Source organism: Mirounga angustirostris, unplaced genomic scaffold (genome assembly GCF_029215605.1).
Source record: "Mirounga angustirostris isolate CCGP_5_RB_7025 unplaced genomic scaffold, mMirAng1.0.hap1 SCAF_15, whole genome shotgun sequence".
NCBI lineage: Eukaryota > Metazoa > Chordata > Mammalia > Carnivora > Phocidae > Mirounga > Mirounga angustirostris.
This window is the reverse complement of record NW_026991723.1, coordinates 6,607,100-6,630,255: the sequence shown is the minus strand read 5'-3', so window position 1 is coordinate 6,630,255 and position 23,156 is coordinate 6,607,100. Positions and strand designations below refer to the sequence as shown.

General features: G+C 45.3%; 1 protein-coding gene across 4 annotated transcripts in view; it reads left to right on the top strand.

Annotated features, from left to right (window-relative positions):
- RCL1 (RNA terminal phosphate cyclase like 1) overlaps positions 1–23,156 on the top strand; it is a 90,855-nt gene that overhangs the window by 21,998 nt on the left and 45,701 nt on the right. For 3 of the 4 annotated variants that reach the window (XM_045882166.3, XM_045882165.3, XM_064578912.1), the window contains exons 3-6: positions 120–295; positions 6,759–6,833; positions 7,700–7,824; positions 21,343–21,468. In XM_045882166.3, coding sequence (XP_045738122.1) covers positions 120–295; positions 6,759–6,833; positions 7,700–7,824; positions 21,343–21,468 — 502 coding nt within the window. Of the gene's footprint in view, positions 1–119; positions 296–6,758; positions 6,834–7,699; positions 7,825–13,484; positions 13,562–14,145; positions 19,119–21,342; positions 21,469–23,156 lie in introns of those variants that run through there. The other variant, XM_064578913.1, reaches the window with a different exon arrangement.

Genomic DNA, 23,156 nt, shown 5'->3' with positions numbered 1-23,156 from the left:
CTTTCCCCTTGGGATTTACTGCCTTTGTTGCCTTTGTGACACTTAGTGCTTTTTGTTTTGTTTTTATTTTTGCCCTTTTTTTTGTTTTCTGCTGAATGTGGCTCTTCTTCCGGTGTAAGGAACGACGTTGTATTACCAGCCTGGTCTCCTGTGTGGTGGGTCTGTGGAACATGACTGTAATGTCCTTCGCAGCATTGGCTATTACCTGGAGAGTCTTCTTTGCCTGGCTCCATTTATGAAGCACCCGTTGAGAATCGTTCTGCGAGGAGTAACCAATGACCAGGTTGACCCTTCGGTGAGTAGTCAGTAGTGAGTCGTTTTGTCTCTTGCAGCAACCCAGCGTTAGAGAAATAAGTTCCTGATAAAACACAGGTTTATTGCTGAGTGTCTTTGTTTTGTTATTTACCTTGAGGTTTAGACATTAATCACTAGGAAGCAGATGAACCGAGACTTGCAATCATCAGATTCGGTGACGATTGTTAACATTCATCAAGGTGCCTTTCATTGTCGTGTCTAAGAGCCTTCAGAACAGATGTGTGCAGTCTCATCACGGTTGACATGAAATAAAGCTCTGTTGGCTCAAGTGCTGGAGAATGGAATCTTCTTAAGGTCATGTGTTGGCTGCGGCTGGAAGGCAGCAGACCAGAATTTTAGACAGAAAATAATAATATCTCCTTGGTTGCTATAGCATAATCTTGACTTACTCAGGTTTTAACCATAAATTTTAGGACTTTTCTTCTCCCGAGAAGAGTTTGCAGATTTAGAAAAAGGGCAAGGGCAGGGAAGGTATACATGCACTTGCATGGTTTGTGGGCACTAGCAAGCTTCTTATTTTTTTTTTTTTTTAAAGATTTTATTTATTTGAGAGAGAGAGAGAGTACGAGCAGTGGGGAGGAACAGAGGGAGAGGGAGAAGCAGACTCCTCACTGAGCAGGGAGCCCAATGCAGGGCTCCATCCCTGGACCCTGGGATCATGACCTGAGCTGAAGGCAGAAGCTTTACCAACTGAGCCCCCCAGGTGCCCCAGCAAGCTTCTTATTAAGCATCCTAATTGTCCTGCATGTGTGGGGAGGATAGTTTAATATACATGTGGGATTTTCACTGTGGTCACCACAGCTGTCTTAATGCCTATCTAGGATGGGTTTTGTTGTGTGTGTGTGTGTGTGTGTGTGAGAGAGAGAGACAGAGACAGAGATTAGAGCAGTTTTCTGTCTAGGCCTGCCTTGTACTTCTCTTGTATGGAGGGAAGGATCCCCCTCTTTGGGTTCTTTGCTGGCCACAGATGGTATTTTAAAGCTGAGGGCCATGATGTGAAATCCTTACCAAGGACACTTGTCTTCATCTCTACTGATACTGGACCAGGACTATTGAGGGGGTGTCTTCTGAGGCAGAATGTGAAGTGTGTAGCTTTCCTAACCAGGAAAGACCAATTGGGTGGTACAGTGAGTTCTAAAACAGAGACTGCTGGTATTCACCCAGATATCTGTTAAGGTATAAACCTGGTTAATGTGTTGCTGGGTACTAAAAGACTTATTCCTCAGTTCTTGGGAATTCAGGTACATAAACTCTTTTCTTAGGATCCTGAGTACAGTGTGAGATCTGAAATTCTCAGTTGTAAAGGAATGTTGCATTATAAATGTTTAGAATTTTAAAGATTTATTTATTTATTTGGTGGGGGGAGGGGCAGAAGGAGAAGGAGAGAAAGAATCCTGAGCAGACTCCCTGCTGAGCGTGGAGCCTGACACGGGGCCCCGTCTCCCCTCTGAGATCAGAACCTGAGCTGAAACCAAGAGTTGGACGCTCAACCGACTGTTCCACCCAGGTGCCCTCCCCCCCCCCCCGCTTTTTTAAAAGATTTATTTATTTAAACTGTTTAGAATTTTAAACTAATTTCAGATGATTGCTTTTTTTTCCTGCCTTTTCTGAAGATTCTAGGAAACCACCTTTCAGTTAAAAGTATGAGAGGAGGCCTCTATACTTTTAGAATGGAGTTGTGGGGAGGAGGAGCCTTGCATAATGGGAAAAACTCGGGTGAAGCATGCAGGAAACTTGGGCACTATGTGTCTCAGTTTTCCACTCTTTTTTTTTTTTCTCTATAATTGCTAATAATCTTAAAAGCTGTTTCCACTGGCATTATTCAAAAAGGTTTTATATATTAACAATGACAAAGGTTAACTGATGAATTCCGCAGAAATAATACTTAATTCTTGCATACGGTATTTTTTTTTAAGGTTTTATTTATTTATTTGACAGAGAGAGAGAGAGAGCGAGAGCAGGAGCACAAGCAGGGGGAGTGGGAGAGGGAGAGGGAGAAGGAGAAGCAGGCTCCCCACTGAGCAGGGAGCCCAATGCAGGACTCGATCCCAGGACCCTGGGATCATGACCTGAGGGGAAGGTAGACGCTTAACCGACTGAGCCACCCAGACCCCCTTGCATGCAGAGTGTTTAAAAAAAAAATCTATTTTCACATGTTGCAGAGCTCTCTGCTTTTGCTAGTTGCACTGCTAAAATGACCTTGGTTAGTACCTGGTTCCAGACCAGGATAAAATAAATACACCTAATCCTGGATATGTGTAACTTCTTCAGCCTGTGGCTTCTTCATTTCAAGCCTTCTCTTGAATGTGTGGCTCCCCCCCCGTTCATGTCCACTCTGTGCACGCAAGGACGAATTGGAAGAGTTCCCTTCTGGAACTTGATCTCATGAGGTGGACAACTATGAAGGCAGCTAGGGAGACTACAGGGTCACCCCTGTCAAAGGTATAAGCAAAGTGCTGAGGGCTGGGGAGGGTTTTCTAAGGAAAGGAAGCCAGAGTCAGTCTCCGATTTTAGGAAGATGAGGATGAATTGAAGAGGCATCAACTAGACTGAACATTATGGGCATGGAAGTGAAAAGGAAGGGACAGATCTGAAGGACGTTGTGGAGTGAGAGACTTCTTAACTTGACAACTGATTGGAGATGGGATAGGAGGAAGTGGTTATAAATTATTCCAGGATTTCTATTCTTGACTGGAAGGATCGAGATCAGATAACATTTGACACAGGGAAGAGGAAAATTGTGGTAGGATGATGGACGATATGTTTAATTTTGATCCTCTTCTCTGCAGTACTGGTAGGATATTCACATGGGGATGTCCAGCTGGCAGTTAGAAATTATTGTCTGGAGCCTCAGAGACAGTCATCAGGATCTTACCTATTGATAGTTAAGTCCCTAGGAGAATGAGATTAACCAGTGCCAAGGTTGAACACTGGTGGCTTTTTGACTGAATTAATCCTACAGGTATTCTTCCTGTGGCTTGCAGTGTGGTGGTGGTGTGTCTATACGAATTGGTGGTTCATGTTTGAGACTCCAGATTCTCTATTATAGTAGGTTGATGTGGCAGCACTGGGTGGCCATCCACTGGACCTGCGTGGCCCTGCCCTCTTTGGATAAATCGTGAGCTCTTTGGTTGGACACAGATCTTAGCTGACCTCATGGTCCATTAAAATTCCCTTTCTGGCCTCTGTGGGCCGCATGGCTCCTGAGACTGAGAATAGAGGAAGAAGAGGAAATGAATGTTTAAGGTGTGAGCGGGAGAAGAGGGGCTGGAGGCAGTGACCATGAGATTGGAGTCGAGTTCTAAGAAGCAGGGGGTGACTCACAGAGCCAGTTTTTACAGGAGCTCCCTTAGGGCTGGGTGGGGAGATTGGGCAGTGAGAAGTTGTGTTGACCTTTGAGAGAGTGGTGTCATTGGACTGTAAGGACAGGCATGCATTGAGGAAATGAGTAGCAAATAGAACCGTGGAAAACCGGGAGATTCTTCTAGAAAGTTAGATAGGATGATTCTTTAGGAGCTGAGTTTTTGTTTTGGTTTGGTTTGATTATTGTTTTTTGAATGAGGGGAAGCTTGATCTTGCTTGTGGGCAGAGGAGATGCTGTAGTGGAGAAAGGAACAATTAAAATAAAAGGAGTGGGGGTGTTTGTAAGGCTGACTCAACAGTTGGAGGGGTGAGGGTCAACAGTGGAAGCGTTGGGGTGAGCCTTGTGCAAGAATAGGGACATTTTCCCCTGGGGACAAAAGGACAGGAAGTGGGAACAAATTCTGAGGAGAATAAAAGTTGAGGAGGTCTCCTCTGATTCTCAGTAATTCTGCTCCAGAGCCACTGGTCAAGAGGCAAGTGAAGATTCCAGTCTTTTTTAGTTCCCTCCTGGGAGGGGAAAAGAAGTACAGTTACGTCTGCTGTGTGCTGGGCACTCTTCTGGGTGAACCTGTGTTCATATGTATGCATCCTTATTTATTTAATTCTTTTACCAACACTGTGAGGTGGGTGTTCTTATCACTGTTTCAGACAAGGTAGCTGGGAGTGGGTTTTCTCCCTTTTTCTTTTTGGCTTGGATCTGGTCACATTTCTGTCTGATGACTGATTGACTAGACAGAAGGGTAATGCCTTTGCCCTCAGGTGCCACTTGGGTCAGACTTTTGCCTGTAATTACAGAGTTGTAGCTTCTTTTCCTTAAGCAGGACTTGCAGACCATCCTTGCTCTGCTAAAATTAGAGTGTGTGGAGCCAGGGGAGCGTGTCCAGTCCAGCCCCTCACTTTATGCAGGAGGCACCCAAGGCCCTGGGGATGTGGGGAAGTGTCGAGGTGTCACAGCTGGTGAGAGGCAGAGAGCGACTCAAGCCCCTATCTGCTTTTCCGGCCCTGGTCCCATGCATCACGATGCCTGCCCTCCATGTCAAATGGAGAGTGTCAGGAGACAGGACCACACCTCCGGTTACACTGGGGCTTCTGGCTGGCCTTCAGAGTCAATTTGACCGCGTCCTTTTGACTCCAAGTATAGGTAGGATGAGCCGGAAGTGATGCCCTGTTTTCTCGCCTTTCTTTCCCCCAGGAGGGCTGGTGCCTAGTTCCTGGGAGTCATGCCCTCAGAACAGCCTGTACCCCCCCCCCCCCCCCCCCCACTTTTCCCAGAGTCTGGCTTAGCCTCTCTCCAGTTGCCCTTCATTCTAGTCTAGACTGACTTCTCTGTTCTGGCAACCCCAGATGCATATTTTAAGTTTTTAACGTGTGTTTAGCTTTAATATTTAACGAAATTAGCTAATCTTTAATGAGTTGTCTTCGTAACTGCTTCTGCCCCACCTGATCCATTCTGACCGTGTTCCTAGGCTTCATAGGTCATTTCTGCCTCTGGTTAGTTTTGCGGTATCAGAATATTTAGCGGGGGCCTGTTCTGTGCTCTGAAGCCTTATTGGAATATTGCTGTGCTGAATCTTAGCAGCTTGGAGACAGGCTGAGCCCCTTACCTTAGAGACAGGGAAATTCAGACATGTGGGATTTTCTGATCTGAGGCCACACAGTTAACTGGAGGCAGAGCCTGGACCAGGACCAGACTATTCCCTCTGCGCCCCGCTCACCCTGCCTGCCCTCGCCGCCTGCAGATAGGGTCAGCTCCTGCAGGCTGAGGAGCAGCTCTGTTGCACTGGGAGCAAGTGAGGGAGTGATTTTTCTTCCCAAGTTGCTGTTGAGATGACGTTCACGGACTTATTAGCTGGCTGGATTTGAGTGTCATCCTATTCCCTCGGGGGAGTCCGCAGATAAGTAAGCAGAGGAGCCCAGGCCTCCCCGGAGTTCCGAGTGAGGAGGACATAACAGCAGCACTTTGCACAGCCTTGCCATTAACTGTGGGTCTTGTCGTCACGGTCCAGGTTTGTGCCGCTCCTGGAGTTGGCGGCTGCCCTTCCCCGTCTGCCCCCACCCCCTTGTGGGCTCACCACCTCCCCTTTAACTGCCTGTGTGGTGGGCATCGGCAGGATCCCAGGTCGCTCCAGCTCAGGTTCATTTGGTTTGTTTTGGCTTAGAGTGCCACCAGCTTTAAACATTAAACAACCATGTTGGAAAAAGAATAATAAAAAAGGCTGGTATTTTCTTCTATAGCATTTATGCCTATAAGAATGAGCAGAAGTCGGGGCCCTCGGGTGGTTCATTTGGTTAAGTGTCTGACTCTTGGTTTTGACTCAGGTCATGATCTCACGGTCCTGGCATCGAGCTACACGTCGGGCTCTGAGCTCAGCAGGGAGTCTGCTTGAGGATTCTCCTGTTTGCCCTGCATGGCCCCCCTCCCCCCCGCTCTCTCTCTCTCAAATAAATTAAAAAAAAAAAGAACAGAATGAGCAGAAGTCCCAGTTTGTTTTTTGGATGAACTCAGCAGTTTCTCAATGCTTTTTGCATGATGCATGTGATCCTCCTGCAGGGTAGGTGTATAATGTATAAAGTGAGGGAAGAGGGGCTCAGAGAAGCCAGTGGCTTGTAAAATTGCTGTCTTACCTGGGAGCAGAGCTGGCCCACTCCCTCGGTTGTAAGCCAGCGTGCTTTCTCTTCACAGGACCGCATCATCTACCTGCTTGCTAAACCTCATCCTGCTTTCATGGGCTCTTTATTCTTTCCACCTCTTAAGGTTTATTTTTTATTTTTAAAAATTTTTTAGATTTAATTTATTTATTAGAGAGAGAAAGAGAAGGCACAAACTGGGGGGACAGGCAGAGGGAGAGGGAGACAGTGAGAGAGGGAACACAAGCAGGGGGAGTGGGAGAGGGAGAAGCAGGCTTCCCGCGGAGCAGGGAGCCCGATGTGGGGCTCGATCCCAGGAGCCCGATGTGGGGCTCGATCCCAGGGTCCTGGGATGATGACCTGAGCCGAAGGCAGACGCTTAACGACTGAGCCACCCAGGCGTCCCTCAAAGTTTAATTAAACTTTTTTTTTTTTCTGGAATAATTCTACAGGTTGATGTCCTTAAGGCAACAGCCCTCCCTCTGTTGAAGCAGTTTGGAATTGACGGTGAATCATTTGAGCTAAAGGTAAGAGTGTGTACACTGTTGGCTGAAACGTGTGTAAAATATTCTCTTATGAACTCATTGGAAGAGCTGTAGGACGCAGTGTGTCTGTGTGTGTCACGTTTGAAGTCACCATTGAGCCAGCCCCACAGGAGCCGTGATCCAAACATGACAGACTTTGCGCCGAGAAGGGACCCGAGCAGTGGCAGCGCCCGTTCCTTTGTGGTGAGCGGCATTGTGCACCCTGCACACAGACGGACTCCTTTATCCCTCACGGCAGCTCTGCCGGGAAGCGGCCGCGCCAGGCTTCCGGCCACACGCGCTCTCTGAGCGAGGTCACCCAGATGTAATTCGCGTCCCGGGCCTCCCAACCTGGATGCCCCGGAGAGTTTTCAGTGTTTTCAAAACCTAGAAGTAATTTAAGCATCTGTTTGTTTGCTATTGGAAGGAATTATTACATCACTAAGTTAACTGGATATCTTAAGCTGCTTAGCATCTCTACTTTTTAAGTTAATGTCTTAAACAAGGGAAATGACTTCATTTTTATTAGTAAAATGAATTTTGCTAAATTAGTTAATTGCATAGGAAGGAGAAACGGTTCCTGATGGTTAAGAAAGCAGTTGAGCCGCTCATCGTAAGCATGAGGGAACAGGTGGCAGGGGTGAAGTGACCCCTGGGGTGTGCTGGCCCTGTGTCCTCTGCTCTTCCTGACGTTCGGGGTCCCTGCTCAGCACGTGCCCTCTCGATGGTCTTGAAGGGGTTGACCTGTTGGCTACGAAAGAGCTAACTGCGTTCTGAGGAAGAGCCCCTTGGCCTAAACCAGCCAGGCTGGGTATCAGGGTCCCCCACTCTGCCACCTCCTCACCTCTTCTCTCTCATCACCTGTGCAGGTGGTGCGGCGGGGAATGCCTCCTGGAGGAGGAGGGGAAGTGCTCTTCTCGTGTCCCGTAAGGAAGGTCCTCAAGCCTGTCCAGCTCACAGATCCAGGGAAAATCAAGCGGATCAGAGGGATTGCGTATCCTTTGCATTTGATTTAGATTTCTGATCTTTTACTTGCCTCATGAAGATAAGAATGACTCATAACAATTTGCTTCTTCCCAGAGTTATTTACATTTTATTTTTATTTATTTTTTTTAAAGTTTTTATTTATTTATTGAATTGACAGAGAGAGAGAGCATGAGGGGGAACACAAGTAGGGGGAGTGGGAGAGGGAGAAGCAGGCTTCCTGCAGAGCAGGGAGCCTGATGCGGGGCTCGATCCCAAGACCCCGGGATCATGACCTGAGCCGAAGGCAGTCGCTTAACCAGCTGAGCCACCCAGGCGCCCCAAGTTATTTACGTTTTAGACAACAGTCTTGGAGAAGTCTTAACAGTGAAATTGTAATTGTTGGCTGAGATACGATGTTTTATTATCTGTCTCACCATGACCAGACTGATCCATTCCTTACTGTTTTTTTAGTTAATGCTGAAGCAAACAACTCCCGGGTATGTGCTGCTCTCCTGAGGGCTTTGGTTTAGGGGCCACCAATACACTGCAGTCCCTCCCTCAGAAGAGCTCGTTGTCTGATGAGGGAAACGTGCAAACATGTAATTCTGATATAATGTGTAAAATGGTGTAGATGGATGCACAGTGGGTTGGGGGAGCTAAGACAGAGGATGGCACACTCTGTCTGGAAGATGTAGGAGGGCAGGAATAAGATCTACTTATTAAGTGGTTACTCTGCATGCACTGTGATAATACACTTATTTTCTTTTCAAAAAACCACTTTATTGACATATGATTTACGTACAAAAAGCTATACATACTCAACGTGAACAACTTGATGAGTTTGGAGATGAATATACACCTGTGAAACCAGCAGCATAGTAGTACCATAAACATATCTGTTACCTCCAAAAGTTACTTTCTGCCTTCTAGTTTTTTTTTATTTTTACACTTTTAATTTTTTGTGATAATAACGCTTGACATAGATCTACTCTTTTAGCAAATTTGAAAAGAATTTACTGGGGCGCCTGGGTGGCTCAGTCGGTTGAGCATCTGACTTTTCTTTTTAATTTTATTTTTTTTTTAAAGATTTCTTTTTCATTTTATTCATTTGAGAGAGAGAGAGAGAGAGCATGAGCAGGGGGAGAGGCAGAGGCAGAGGGAGAAGCAGATTCCCCACTGAACCGGGAGCCCGACATGGGGCTTGATCTCAGGACCCTGAGATCACGCCCTGAGCCGAAGGCAGACACTTAAGCATCTGAGCCACCCAGGCGTCCTGAGCGAACAACTCTTGATTTCAGCTCAGGTCGTGGTCTCAGGGTCGTTGGATTGAGCCCTGCGTCGGGCGCAGTACTTCATGCTCGGTGCAGAGTCTGCCTGGGATTCTCTTTCTCCTGCTGCCCCTCTCCCTGATCACTCGAATGCTCTCTCAATAAATAAATAAATAAAATCTTAAAAAAAAAAAATAAATTTTATTTTTTAAACCCCAGTATAATTAGCAAATTTTTAAGTATATAATACAGGCATTATGGTACACAGTAGATCTGTAGGACTTAGTCATCTTGCATAACTGAAACTTTGTGCCCTTTGACTGACATCTCCCCGTTTCCCCCTCCCTCCAAGCCCCTGGCAACCACCAGTCTACTCTCTGCTTCTGTGAGTGTGACCATTTTAGATTGCTTATATAAGTGGAATTATGCAGTATTTATTCTTCTCTGTCTAGCTTATTTCATGTAGCACACTGTTTTCCTTGTTCACCATGTCGCAAATGACAGCATTTACTTTTTTTTTTTAAGACTGAATAATATTCCATTGTATGTAAATATTACATTTTCTTGATCTGTTCATCTTTCACTGGACATTTAACTTGCTTTCATGTTTTGGGTATAGTGAATAAAGCTGAAATGAGTGTGGGAGTTTGTTTAGTTTCTGTAGATATGGACCCAGAAGTGGGACTGTGGAATCAAATGGTAGTTCTGTTTTTAATTTCTTGAGGAACCTCCCTACCATCTTCCATAGTGGCTGCACCAGTTTGCATTCCCATCAACAGTGTATAAGGATTCCCTTTTCTTCACACCGTCAGCAATACTTGTTATCTTTTTTTTTTTTTTTTTGATCGTAGCTACTCCAACAGGCATGAGGTGATAGCTCATTATGGTTTTGATTTGTATTTCTGATGATGAGTGATGTTGAGCAGTTTTCCACATGAAGGTATGAACATCTCTGGGTCTTCTGTGGAGAAATATCTATTCAGGTCCTTTGCCCATTTTTTAATTGGGTTGTTTTATTTTATTTTATTTTTAAGATTTAATTTCTAAGTAATCACTACACCATGTGGGACTCCAACTCACAACCCTGAGATCAACAAGAGTCACACGCTCCACCCACTGAGCCAGCCAGGTGCCCCTGGGTTATTTTATTTTTATTTTTTTGCTGTTGAGTTGTAATGAGTTTCTTATGTATTTTGGATATTAATCAGAGGTATGATTTGCAGACATTTTCTCTCATTCTATGGGTTGCTTTTTCACTTTGTTGTTTCTTTTGCCCTTGTTTTGGTATTCCATCCAAGAAAGCATCGCTGGTGCTAAAAAGCTTTTCCTCTGTGTTTTCTTTTGGAGTTTTATGGTTTTAGGTCTTAAGTTTATCTTTAATCCATTTTGCGTTGATTTTTCTACGTGGTGCTAGTCTGTTGGACAGATACGAAGATATGATCTATTTCTGTTCCCATTGCGTTGCATGTTTTTATGCTGGTACCATGCTGTTTTGATTATTGTAGCTTAGTAATAGATTTTGAAATCAGGAACTCTGATTCCTCCAGCTTTGTTCTTCTTGCTCAGAATTGCTTTAGCTATCTAGAGTCCTTTTTGGTTCCATACAAATTTTAGGATTGTTTTTTATGTGTCTATTTTCTGTATCTATTATTCTATAAAAAATAATCATTGGGATTTTGATAAGAATTGCATTGAATCTGTAGATCACTTTGGATAGTATGGACATTTCAAGAATATGAATTCTCTCAGTCCATAAATGAGGGCTGTCTTTCCATTTATTTGTGTTTTTTAAAATGTCTTTCATAAGTGCTTTATACTTTTTAGTATACAAGTCTTTTACCTTCTTGGTTAAGTTTATTCCTAAGTATTTAGGTTTTTTAGGATGCTATTGTAAATAGGATTATTTCCTTGATTTCTTATTCAGATAGTTTATTGTTAGTGTACAGAAATGTAAGTTGATTTTTGTATCCTGCAACTTTTAAAAATTCATTTATTCCAATAGTTCTTTTTTTGGGTGGGTGACATCTTTGGGGTTTCTACCTATAAGATCATGTCATCTGCAGATAGATGATTTTACTTTTTCCTTTCCAATTTGGATTCCTTTCATTTCTTTTTCTTGCTTAATTGCTCTGGCTAGGATTTACAGTACCATGTTGAATAGCAGTGGCAAGAGTGGTCATCCATGCTTTGTTCCAAATTACAGAAGAAAAGCTTTGGGTTTTCCACAATTGAAGATGTTAGCTGTGGGCTTTTCATGTATGGTCCTTATTGTGTTGATGTAATTTTCTTCTCAACTTAATTTGTTGAGAATTTTTAATAATGGAAGAGTGTTGAATTTTGTCAAATGCTCTTTCTGCATCTATTGAGACAATCATCTGATTTTTGTCCTTCATTAATGTGTTAATGTGGTGTATCACATTAATTGATTTGCATATGTAGAACCATTCTTGCATCCCAGGGATAAATCCCACTTGGTTATGTCATGTGATCCTTTTAATGTATCATTGAATTTAGTTTGCTAAAATTTGTTGATAATTTTTGCATCCGTGTTCATCAGGGATATTGGCCTATAGTTTTCTTTTCTTGTATTGTCTTTAAGGTCTGGCTTTGGTATCAGTGACGCTGGCTTCATAAAGTGAATTTGGAAGTGTTCCCTCTTCTTTGTTTTTGGAAATTTAAGGATTGGTATTAATTATTCTTTAAATGTGTGGTAGACTTCATCAGTGAATTGATTAATCTGGTGAAGCCATCTGGTCTTGGGCTTTTCTTTTTTGTGAGGTTTTTGGTTACTGATTCTGACTCCTTACTTACAAGCTTTAATCTTGTTGCAGACTTGGTGGAATTTATCCGTTTCTTCTAGGTTGTCCAGTTTGTTGGCTTGTAATTGTTCATAATAGTAGCTTATGATTTTTAAAAAAATGTGGCATCAGGTGTAATGTCTCCTCTTTCATTTTGGATTTTATTTGCATCTTCTTTCTCTCTTTTCTTAGGCTAGTTAAGGGTTTGTTAATTTGTTTATCTTTTCAAAAAACTGACTCTTACTTTTGTTGATTATTTTTTCCTAGTGATTTTCACTTTGCTGTTTCATTTATATCTACTCTATTATTTTTTTCCTTCTGCTAACTTTGGATTTTAGTTTGTTCTTTTTCTGGTTCCTTGAGGTGTGAAGTTAGGCTGTTTATTTGAGATCTTTTCTTTTTTTGTAGAAAGAACGTAGGTGCTTATCACTATAAAATTCCTTCTTAGTACTCCTTTTGCTTCGTCCCATAAATTTTGGTATGTTGTGTTTTCATTTTTGTTGTCTCTAGATTTTTTTTTTTTTAAGATTTTATTTATTCATTTGGAAGAGAGAGCACAAGCAGGGGGAGTGGCAGGGAGAGGGAGAGGGAGAGGGAGAAGGCTCCCTGCTGAGCAAGGAGCCCAATGCAGGGCTTGATCCCAGGACCCTGGGATCACAACCCGAGCCAAAGGCAGACGCTTAACCGACTGAGCCACCCAGGTGCCCATCTCTAGATATTTTCCAATTTCCCTTTTGATTTCTTCTTTGACCACATGTTCAAGAATCCGTTCATTTTCATCTGTTTGTGAATTTTCCCATTTTCTTGCTGTTACTGATACCTAGTTTCATTCCATTGTGGTTAGAAAAGGTGCCTGAGGTGATTTTAGCCTTTTTTTTTTTTTTTTTTTAAAGATTCTATTTATTTATTTGACAGAGAGAGTCACAGTGAGAGAGGGAACACAAGCAGGGGGAGTGCGAGAGGGAGAAGCAGGCTTCCCTGCCGAGCAGGGAGCCCAGTGTGGGGCTTGATCCCAGGACCCGGGGATCCTGACCTGAGCGGAAGGCAGACGCTTAACGACTGAGCCACCAGGCGCCCCTAGCCTTCTTTTTTTTTTTTTTTTTTTTAATTTTATTTTATTATGTTATGTTAGTCAGCATGCATTACATCATTAGTTTTTGGTGTAGTGTTCCATGATTAATTGTTTGCGTATAACACCCAGTGCCCCATGCAGAACGTACCCTCCTTAATATCCATCACCAGGCTAACCCATCCCTCCACCCCCCTCCTCTCTAAAACCCTCAGTTTGTTTCTCAGAGTCCATAGTCTGTGGTTCCTCTCCCCCTCCGATGCCCCCCCTTCATTTTCCCCTTCCTATTATCTTTTTTTTTTTTTTTTTTAACATATAATGTATTATTTGTTTCAGAGGTACAGGTTTGTGATTCATCAGTCTTACACAATTCACAATGCTCACCATAGCACATACCCTCCCCAATGTCTATCACCCAGCCACCCCATCCCTCCCACCCCCTCACTCCAGCAACCCTGTTTGTTTCCTGAGATTAAGAATTCCTCATATCAGTGAGACTATATGATACATGTCTTTCTCTGATTGACTTATTTCGCTTAGCATAAGATTTCAGCCTTCTTAAACTTGTTACATCGTGTTTTGTGATCTGCCGTGTGATCCCGGAGAATGTTCCATGTGCACATAAGAAGAGTGTGTATCCCGGTATTGTTGAGTGAAATGTCTTGTGGATGTCTGTTAGTTCCTCTTGGTTTATAACATTGTTCAAGTCACCTGTTGCCTTACTGATTTTCTTCCTGGGTGTTCTATCCGTTATTGAAAGTGGGGTAAGACATCTCCTATTACTGTTGTATTGCTGTTTCTCTATTCAAATTTGCTGATGTTTGCTTTATATATTTAGGTGATCTGATGTTGAGTGCTTATATGTTTATAGTTGTTATATCTTTCTGTTGAATTGACCCTTTTATCATTGTATAATTAACGTCTTTGTCTCCTGTGACTTTAAAGTCTTTTTGGACTTAGTCTGTTTTGTGTGATGGAAGTTTAGGCAGTCCTACTCTCTTTTGGTTCCCATTTGCATGGAATATGTTCACTTTCAGCTTATATATGTCCTTATATCTAAAGTGAGTCTTTTATAGACAGCATATAGTTGAATTTTATTTTACCCATTCAGCCACTTTTGTTTCTTTTGATTGTGGAGTTTAATCCATCTACATTTTATATTCTTTATTTTTAAGCCCAAGTGACTCTGAGTTTACTTGCATTCTGTTTTGCAGATGGAAAAACCGAGGCTTCACAGGCTGAAGGAATTTGCATCCACATCACACTGTTCATAATGGCAGGGCTGGGATTTGAGCCCTGTCTTATTGCAGCCCAGTCTTTGAACCTCTGCTTTTTCTTAGCAGAAGGGAGGGCATTTGGATTGAGCCTTGAGGAACAGAGGCCTGTGAAGTGGAGCAAGGAAGGGGTGCTTCAGGCAGGCGTGTGGGCTTCTGCGCACGCAGTGGTGCACCCTGGTTCTGGGAGTGGCAGGCCGTGCGGTGTGGCCTGAGGGCAGGTCTGTCACCGGTGTTCGGTAGTAGAAGATGGGATGTGAAAGATAGGGCCGGAGCCAGTGAAGATTGAAGGCCATGCTGACCAGTTGGCTTTCATTCCGAAGTCTGTAATTTTCTAGAGAGAGAATTTCCATAGTAAGAGGATAACGTCGGTGGTGCTGAAAGAACTTCCGGCTGCGCTTGGCTCATTGTAGAAACTTTGGAAGGTACAAGTGTACCTTGTACCTAATGGTGACCACTTAGAGGCAAAGATACTAGGGAGTCATTTTGCCCGAAGAGGATGGTGAGGGTAGTGGCTGGAGCACAGGTGAGGGCTGCAAGTTTACAGAGAGCTTGGGGGCAGCATGCGTGGGAAGCCGTCCCCACCTGGCTCTGTGATAGAGGGATAAGGAGTCCTTGAGGATGATTCTGCTGTGTGCCCTGGCACCTGGAGAGAGATGTACATTCTGATAGTAGCTACATGTTTGGGGCAGTGTAAGGTGGGGTGGGGGCATTGGTGATACTTCAGTTTTCTTCCTCTTGGGTTTGAGAGCCCTTCACAATGGTTACAGGGAGATAGGTCTAGAAAGGAAATTAGAAATGTACATCTGTAACTTGGGGGTGAGGTGAGAGCCAGAAGTGGGTGACTTGGAGTCAGCTATCATGTAGAATGCGGAGAGAGGCAGGTGGATCCCTGAGACATCACGAAGACTTGAAAGCAAAAGCAAAATGCTCCCAGGAAGGGGGACTAGGGAGAGTCAGGCAGTTGAGAGGAGAATAAAGAAAACGTAGCTTCTTAACCATCTGAGCCACCCAGGCACCTAAGAAAACGTAGCTTCTTAGAAGCCCTGAGGAGCCCAGAGGAGTCAGCGTTAGGATGGAGGACATTCTGGGCAGCACACGGCTGGGGAGGAGCTCCTTCCAAAGAGGAGGAGCCAGCCCTGACGACCAGTTCTGGGGAAATGGTGCAATGTGGGGGCTGCTCTGAAGAATCTTGACAGGATGGGGCGCCTGCGTGGCTCAGTTGGTTGAGCGACTGCCTTCGGCTCAGGTCATGATCCTGGAGTCCCGGGATCGAGTCCCGCATTGGGCTCCCTGCTTGGCAGGGGGTCTGCTTTTCCCTCTGACCCTCCTCCCTCTCATGTGCTCTCTCTCTCTCTCTGTCATTCTCTCTCTCAAATAAATAAATAAATAAAATCTTTAAAAAAAAAAAAAGAGAATCTTGACAGGAAAGAGAAGCAGGAGGAAGGAAAGGTGGGAACTTGCCACAGGGAGAGAGTTGAGAAGATCCCCTCCCTTCTTAAAGAGAAGGTTGATGGTGATGGTGGTGATGGGAGTACTTCCGTTGTCTGAGTAGAGTAGACCTCTAGGAGGGGGGGACGCTGAGGAAGCGGGGTAACACTAACAAGGTGCTGGGTTCAGGTGTGGGTTCCGACTCTGGCCTTGCTGCCCATGGATGGCAGGATTTCGGCCCCACGCCTTGGTTGACTCCCTTCTAACCGGGCGCATTAAAACCGCGGTGTGGGGCTGCAGCGAAGGTTGGACAAGGTAGTAGATGTAGAGGGCGAGGCACCTGGCTGTTGTGTGAGGAAGCGTTTGGTGCGTCGCAGCTAGTATTGTTTTTATTATTATTTGGGAGGGTGTGGGTCGGAGATGGCTCTAGATTGAGCCACCTGGAGGTGATCGGAAGGGGGTTGGGAGCAGTTCTCATTTTTCAAGAGTTAGGAGGGGATCATGGATAAGGGCATTAGCGGAAGGATGATAAGACCGTGTGACAGGTGTAAAAGTGTGCTGTCACAGTGGGGCATAGCAGCTGAAGGGAAGACCAAGGCTGGGGGACAGCAGTAAAGGGCTCAGCTGAAGATGAGATTTTATCATTGTGTCGGCTGGGTGGCCATGTGGCCACGTCCGGCAGCAGTTGGCAGCCCAGAGGGAGGGGACGGGAAGGCCAGAGGGTCAGTTTCATCCGGGGCTGGGTACGGTGGCAGAGAGTGACTGGTGCAGTAGGATGGGTAGAGGGACATCTGGTCAAGGGATTGGAACGCTTACCAGATTCAAAGATTGAATGTAAATAGCTCTAAAGATGGAGTGGCAGTAGGTATGTGTGCTGGGCAGACGAACAAGAACTTGTGTTGGGGGAATTGTATTTTGGGGTTTCAGATATTAAAAGTAGTAAAATTCTGGGTGCCGATCTGGGGGAGGGCAGGCGTTGGAGGCCAGGGGGCTGGTTGGGGTTGGGTGATGGCTTTCCTGGTGGGACTTTGACAAAGGGGGTAGATCAGGGTGTGTGCTTCTCAGGGGTGGGTTAGGTGCTAAAAAGTCAAGTTTTGTGTTTCTCAGGAGGTTTTGGGGTGGTCCTACTTGGAGGAGAAGTATGGAGGGGCCTTGATGAGCTTGAACAGTGAGTGGTGAGGGGAATAGGGTGGTCGGCACAGCCACAGGCACAGAAAGCCGTTGTTGAGATAAAAGGGTGCTGCCTGAAGTTTGTAGAAATCCTCAAGATAAGAGGAATGTAAAACAGAGCTTCCCTGGACGGCGGCCTGTTCTCTCTGCTCGGCTCTCCTGGGGTGTGTCTCAGGGCCATTCCCCGGTAAAAATGAGAGAGTGGGCAGCGGGGGGAGATACAGTTCCTGTCCTGGGAGACCCCAGATTGACGCATGTGGTTAAACTGACTTTCTAAGGTGATGTTCTCCATAGAGAAATGGAAATGCAAGTAGGTAGGGTTTTTTTTTTCTTTTTTTCTTTTTAACCAAATATGCCTTTTCTACTTGACCCTTGGCACTTACTCAATCTCATTCTCGCTAACAGGCGCACTGTATTTTACCATATAAAGAAGCCAGGATGAAACCCTGCTGGTGGTCATTGACTTGCTTTCCATTTTCCTCTGTTGCTGAACATGCAGTTGACGGCCTTGCACGCAAAATCCTATGCACGCTCTGGACTGAGTTTGTTTTTACTCATTTGAGATTTGTTCCCTTTAATAGCTCTAGCGTGGTGGTGAACTCTGCTTGGAATCCATTCCCTGTAGTCTGGAAATGTGATTTCCAGAGTGTGCTGTTTGTTTTGACACAGTCTTGTGGTAACTATGTAGGTTTCACAGAGACTGCCTCCTGGGGTCCCACGGTACTAGGAGTACTGGGTGTGCAAAAGCCTCATGAATTAGCCTTCGATGAGGACGCTGAGAAATGGAGAAGCCTTGGGGGTCGCACAGAGGAGGACACAAAAGAGCCCCACGCACTGGGGTGTAACTTTGTTCCTCCGTGGCTTCTCCCTCTGGTGTTCTTTAAGCCTTCCCGGTATAGAACCAGTGCCAGGAAGACACTGGAGAGCCCCTTGCTTGGGGCTGGGGCTCGGACACCTGAATCTTCCTGACACATCAGACCTGCAGAGTCTTCCTCCCAATTCCCCAGGAAAGTAGATACAAGTGGCCTTGCTCAGATTCTTGTCTGCAAACCAGACATTCCAGCTGCTGGTCTCCAGAGCTGCCCCTTTCACAAACACCTCAGTGGAATGTGGGTTTGAACTGAGATCACCTTCTTGGCCAGTTTTGGGGCCTGGGAAAAAAGAGCTGCTTTGGAAAAAAGCTTTAGCTGGTTTTATAGGTTTTTTTTACTTGCAAGTCTGGTTAACTGTTGGTCTGAGCTTGGAGGTTGCGTTCCCCATAGGAGGGCTTGGGTCAGGAGAACTGGCCCTGCTCTTGTGGGTGGTTGTGGCTTTAACTGAGTTACCCCCCAGAGCGCATCTTTTCCCTCTTGGACCGGCTGTCCAGGGCGTGGGAGGGAGCCGGTGTTGGTTCCTGCCAGCAGCAGTGACTGGACAGTGTGGTTACCTTTTATTTAATGCCACCCACTCTCATTCTCCCCCTGCCTGAGGAGGGGGGTGGGGAGAAGGGAGCACTCTCTTTTCAGTTTGTGGCACTATCCCAGAAGCTCATGATCTGGTACATAAGAGTCAAATGAAGAAGCTGGGGTAGAGACAGAAGATGGGAGTGAGCTGGAATTTGTAGGACAAACTGGTTTCCTTTCTCTGATTGTAGGGCAGGTACTTAGAGAATCAGCCTCTTTGTCTCTACACACACACACACACACACACACACACTTTTGCTCACTTGTGTGTACTTTCTCTGACCTGGGACACCAGGGAGGGATAAGGGTAGGAGTTCCATATGGCCTGTAGCTGTGAAATTGTCTCTCTTGGATATGAGTTCCTAATATGGTATTCATATAAGGGCTTCAGGAGATTCACAGTCCCCTGAAATTGTCTGCAAAATGACATGTGCATAGCTTTCATCAGATTCCCAGAGGGGTCTCTGATTTCTGAAAGGATAGGAACCTCTGCTTTGGGGTTTGAATCTTGGACTAACTGCAAGAAAAGCAATAGCCGGCGTTCATTGGGCTCTTACCTCACACCAGGCACCACTAAGCACTTTACATGCATTATTTCATTTGAGCTTCCAAACCTTGGGAGGAGAATGTTGTGATTATTCTTCTCTTACTGATGAGGAGGTGGACACACACCAGACCCAGAATGATGCAGTTTGCTGGAGCTGGCACTTGAGTACAGATGGTCTGATTCTAGAACTCTTAGCCATTCCTTGGTAGGTCCTTCACACCAAGCCGGATGGTTCCATGGTGACTCTGGCATATAGCCACCTTGTCCATCTCCACTGCCAGGATTCTGGTATAGGACTCCACTGGCCCTGAGTTGGTACAGTTCCTCACCCGGTTTCCACATGTCTGTGGGGGTTGGAGGGAGGAGGTTGTCTTTATGAAGTCAGATCTGTTCAATTTTGTATCTCACTTCTGTGACCTGGTTGTCCTCAGTTTAAGCCCTGGAAGTAGGAATCCATGGCTGTGGCTCATGGGGTCACTGTGAGCATAAGATCAATTGCTAATGTACCTGAAAGAATTTTGGGAGCCATGGATGCTGTGGGATTATATGTCAGGATGGTGACATCTGTGCTCTCCTTAGGAGAGTGGGCAGCATCAGGCTCAGAAGGACAGCACCCACCCAGTCCAAAGGGTGTGAGACCCAGGATTGTTTGTCTAAGCTGCCTGTGGCCAAAAGTACACTCTGGACAGAGAGGTGGTGATGTAACGGGGCCTTGTGTGTGTATTGAAAAATCCCTCTTTGCTCTTTCCTCACTTCAGGTTTGTTCTTTGAGTCAAGTCAAATATTTATTGAGTATTGCTGAGTACAAAAGTAGGGTATGAGAGTCATCAGAGAGCTCTGCTCCATACGGAAGCAGAGCCCCTCTTCTTATGGAAGGCATGGTCTTGGTTGATGGGCAAGGACATGTGTAGATGAAGGGAGATGTACGGTAAGGTCAAGTGAAGATCACGGTCTGGTTCTGGCTGGAGGGTGTGGGGGAGAAGGAAGGAAAAATGAAGGAAGGCGGTTCAGGTTGGAGAATTTGAACAGTTGGGTGAGTGGTGGGGGTAATGGTGTCGGGGTGGGGGGACGGACACTGAGCAGACAGACTGACCGTGAGGTCTGGGAGGGTCCAGACTAAGGGAACTGCGGATTCTCACTAGCATGAGGAAGATTGATCTTTCAGTGGAGGGTGCAGGATGGATCAGAGAGGGGAGCTAAATGCCAGCCAAGGTCTTTGCAGTCTCTGAGCATTTCATTTCTGCAGCTCAAATGAAAATTGAATTTGTCATTGATGGTAATTTTTGCACAGTTGGGTTGGAATAGGCAGACCACACACCTTGTTTTCCCTGTTGGACTTGCCATGTGGGGTTTGTGTCAGGGTAATGGGAAGATCACATGTTGTTACTTCTCTCTTTCTTTAACCCCTTGTCCCACGTATGTAGCCACCTCTTGACTGAACGTTGCACATCGAAAGTGCTCCATACTTACTTATTTTTGGATTCGTGGCATTGGGGAGAGCCAGTCTCTATAATAAAGTCTAATTTTAGGTAATTGTTTCTGTTTCCTTAAATATCAGCCTTTTCAGGGCCCCTGGGTGGCTCAGTCAGTTCAGCATCCAACTCTTGATTTCAGCTCAGGTCATGATCTCAGCATTGTGCGATTGAGCCCTACATTGGGCTCCATACTAGGCATGGAACCTGCTTAAGATTCTCTCTCTGCCTCTCCCTCTGCCCCCCCAACCCCTGCCATGTGCGCTCTCTCTCTCTCAAAAAATTAAAACAAAACAAAACACCAGTCTTTTCATTTGAGTTGCTTTTATCTTCCTCCTTTTCTTTCTGGGGGTGCTGTGGTGTAAACATGCTAATTATCAATACTTTTATTTAAGGTAGCAGTTGTGAGGAGCCTGTATTATCCACAAATGGAGTAAATGACAAATAATTGAAAATAAGCTCTGTGAGTTGCAACAAACCTATTAAGATCTTTATGAACAGCTACTGTACTCTCTTTCACTAATCTTTTTCTGCTTTTCCTGTGAACAGACCAGGGGTGGATTGGGACTGGCCCAGGTGAGCCCCAGTGTGGTGTGTCTGTTCTGGCCTTAGGTTTGCAAGGGAAAGACTCATTGGTTCCAGCAGTGGGGAGGGTCGGAGAACACTTCAAAGGGAGCCTGGCTCATGCCAGACAGGCAGGCCGTTGTCTCCTTTTGTTCCGAAATTGAGTTGAACCATATCTCGGAGAGGGGAGGGGCATTGGGTAGGAACTCTAGAGCAGGGTTGGGAACTCTTATTTTATACTTTCCAACTCTCTACATCTGTGTGTTTTTCATTGTGATTGTTTTATAACAATAATATAAAAACTATATAGTAATACAGTAATAAATAAAAATAATGATCTAAAAATCGACTTAAGGTATTACGACAAAGTTAAGCAATTAAATACAGTTGGAAAATAGAATGGCATTAGAATGGCATTTTATTACAGTTCCACAAATAGCCGCTAGCTTTATAACAGACCTTTCTCTGTGTGGAGTCCAAGCAGAATGGCACCCTTAACCGTGGATTGCAGGTACTCCGTGCGCGTATCACCGCAGATGGCCAACCGGATCGTGGATTCTGCAAGGAGCATCCTCAACAAGTTTATACCCGATATCTATATTTACACAGACCACATGAAAGGAGTCAGCTCTGGGAAGTAAGTGTCTGTGCATTTTTAAAGCTTATTTCTGCAGCTAACCCAGCCTTTTCGCACTCCTGTCCCGATTACAGTGGAAGCTGCCAGCTCTGTGTCGGCAGCCAGAGGAAGAGTGATTTCAGAATTAATTTCCTCCCGACTTACTGCTGTTGTCACCAGCGGGCATCTTCTGAGCACCTATCACGTGGGAAGCATCATAGTGGCCGGAGCTGGGGATGAGGGGTCCAGACCCTGGCCTGGGGGAGTTAAAACCCAGCTATTAATAAACGGTGCTTCCACAGGAGGGGAAGAATGAAGCGGGGGAAATCGGAGGGGTAGACGAACCATGAGAGACGATGGACTCTGAAAAACAAACAGGGTTCTAGAGGGGAGGGGGGTGGGAGGATGGGTTAGCCTGGTGGTGGGTATTTAGGAGGGCACATTCTGCATGGAGCACTGGGTGTTGTGCACAAACAATGAATCATGGAACACTTCATCTAAAACTAATGTTGTAATGTAAGGGGATTAACATAAGAATAAAAAAATTAAAAAAAAAAAAATAAACGGTGCTTCCAGCTTTAAATCCCATTTGTTCCCACAAAAAATTACAGCAAACAAGTTCTTCCACCCTGAGTAAATAACAGTTTAGGGGAAAATACCCTTTGTTGGTCTGTGCCAGTTGGTTTCTCCCTCCATCAGGGGGAACAGCACCCCTAGAGCCAAAGGAAGTTGTTACTGCAGATTTGACTTGGGTTTAGGGAAAGCCTTTGTGGAAAACCTCACTTTAGAAAATAAAAAGTTAATGATGATCTGTGTAATGAAAATACTTGTTTTAGGCTTTGCTTGTATATTTAGCAACCAGTAAGTTAGGGAAGCAATTAAAAACTAATTTTTTTATTATGAAAATGTTAAATATACAGAAAAGTTGAAAGGCTAGCACAGTGAACACCTGTGTGTTCCTACTACTTGTAGTTAACAGTGAATGTTTTGCCAAATTTACTTGTGTGTGAGTTTTCTGTGTTTGTTTTTGTTTTTGCTGAATCATTTCAGTGCTTACAGTCTGAAGCTTGCAGGTCGTGTCTCCTAAAAATAAGAATGTCAGAGATTGACTGTTGTAGGTTCAGAAATCATTTTTTTGCTAAGTAGTAGCACAGCCCCTCCTCTCTCATAGCCCTTCTGTCTGAGCTTTCCTTTGACTTCAGCCAAAGAAGGAGAGAGAGCACAGGAGGGCTGAGTGTGTTACGGCATTTCTGACCTTGACAAGGTCCATGGGACAGACGAAGGTGATTTCAGCAACGGGGGTGGGGGTGTCAGAGGATACAGTTGGGAAAGGATTTGTGTGCCGGGCTGGCCCTTTCTCTGGGTTTGGAAAGGTCAGTGATGGTCCCAAATCTTTGGTGCACTGCTCAGGTATCGCCAGCGTTTTCCTTGTTCATGTGATGGGAGTCATAATGCCGGCATCGTTGGGTTACTGTCCACGTTGAAAGACCACATAGGTAAGCCACTAAGGCAGTGGCTGGCACATAGTAGGTCCTGCAGAAATGCTAACGCTGCTCCTCACTCCCCGCCCTTTCTCTCCCCTTCTTGGCCCTTCTCTGGGGGGAGGGGATCACAGAGCCATGGGGGGATAGGTAGCCGCAGCAGCAGCTGTCTGGGTGGCCTGGTCTCCATTGTGCCACCTTTGTCTGGCCCCTGGCTCCACGAGGGTG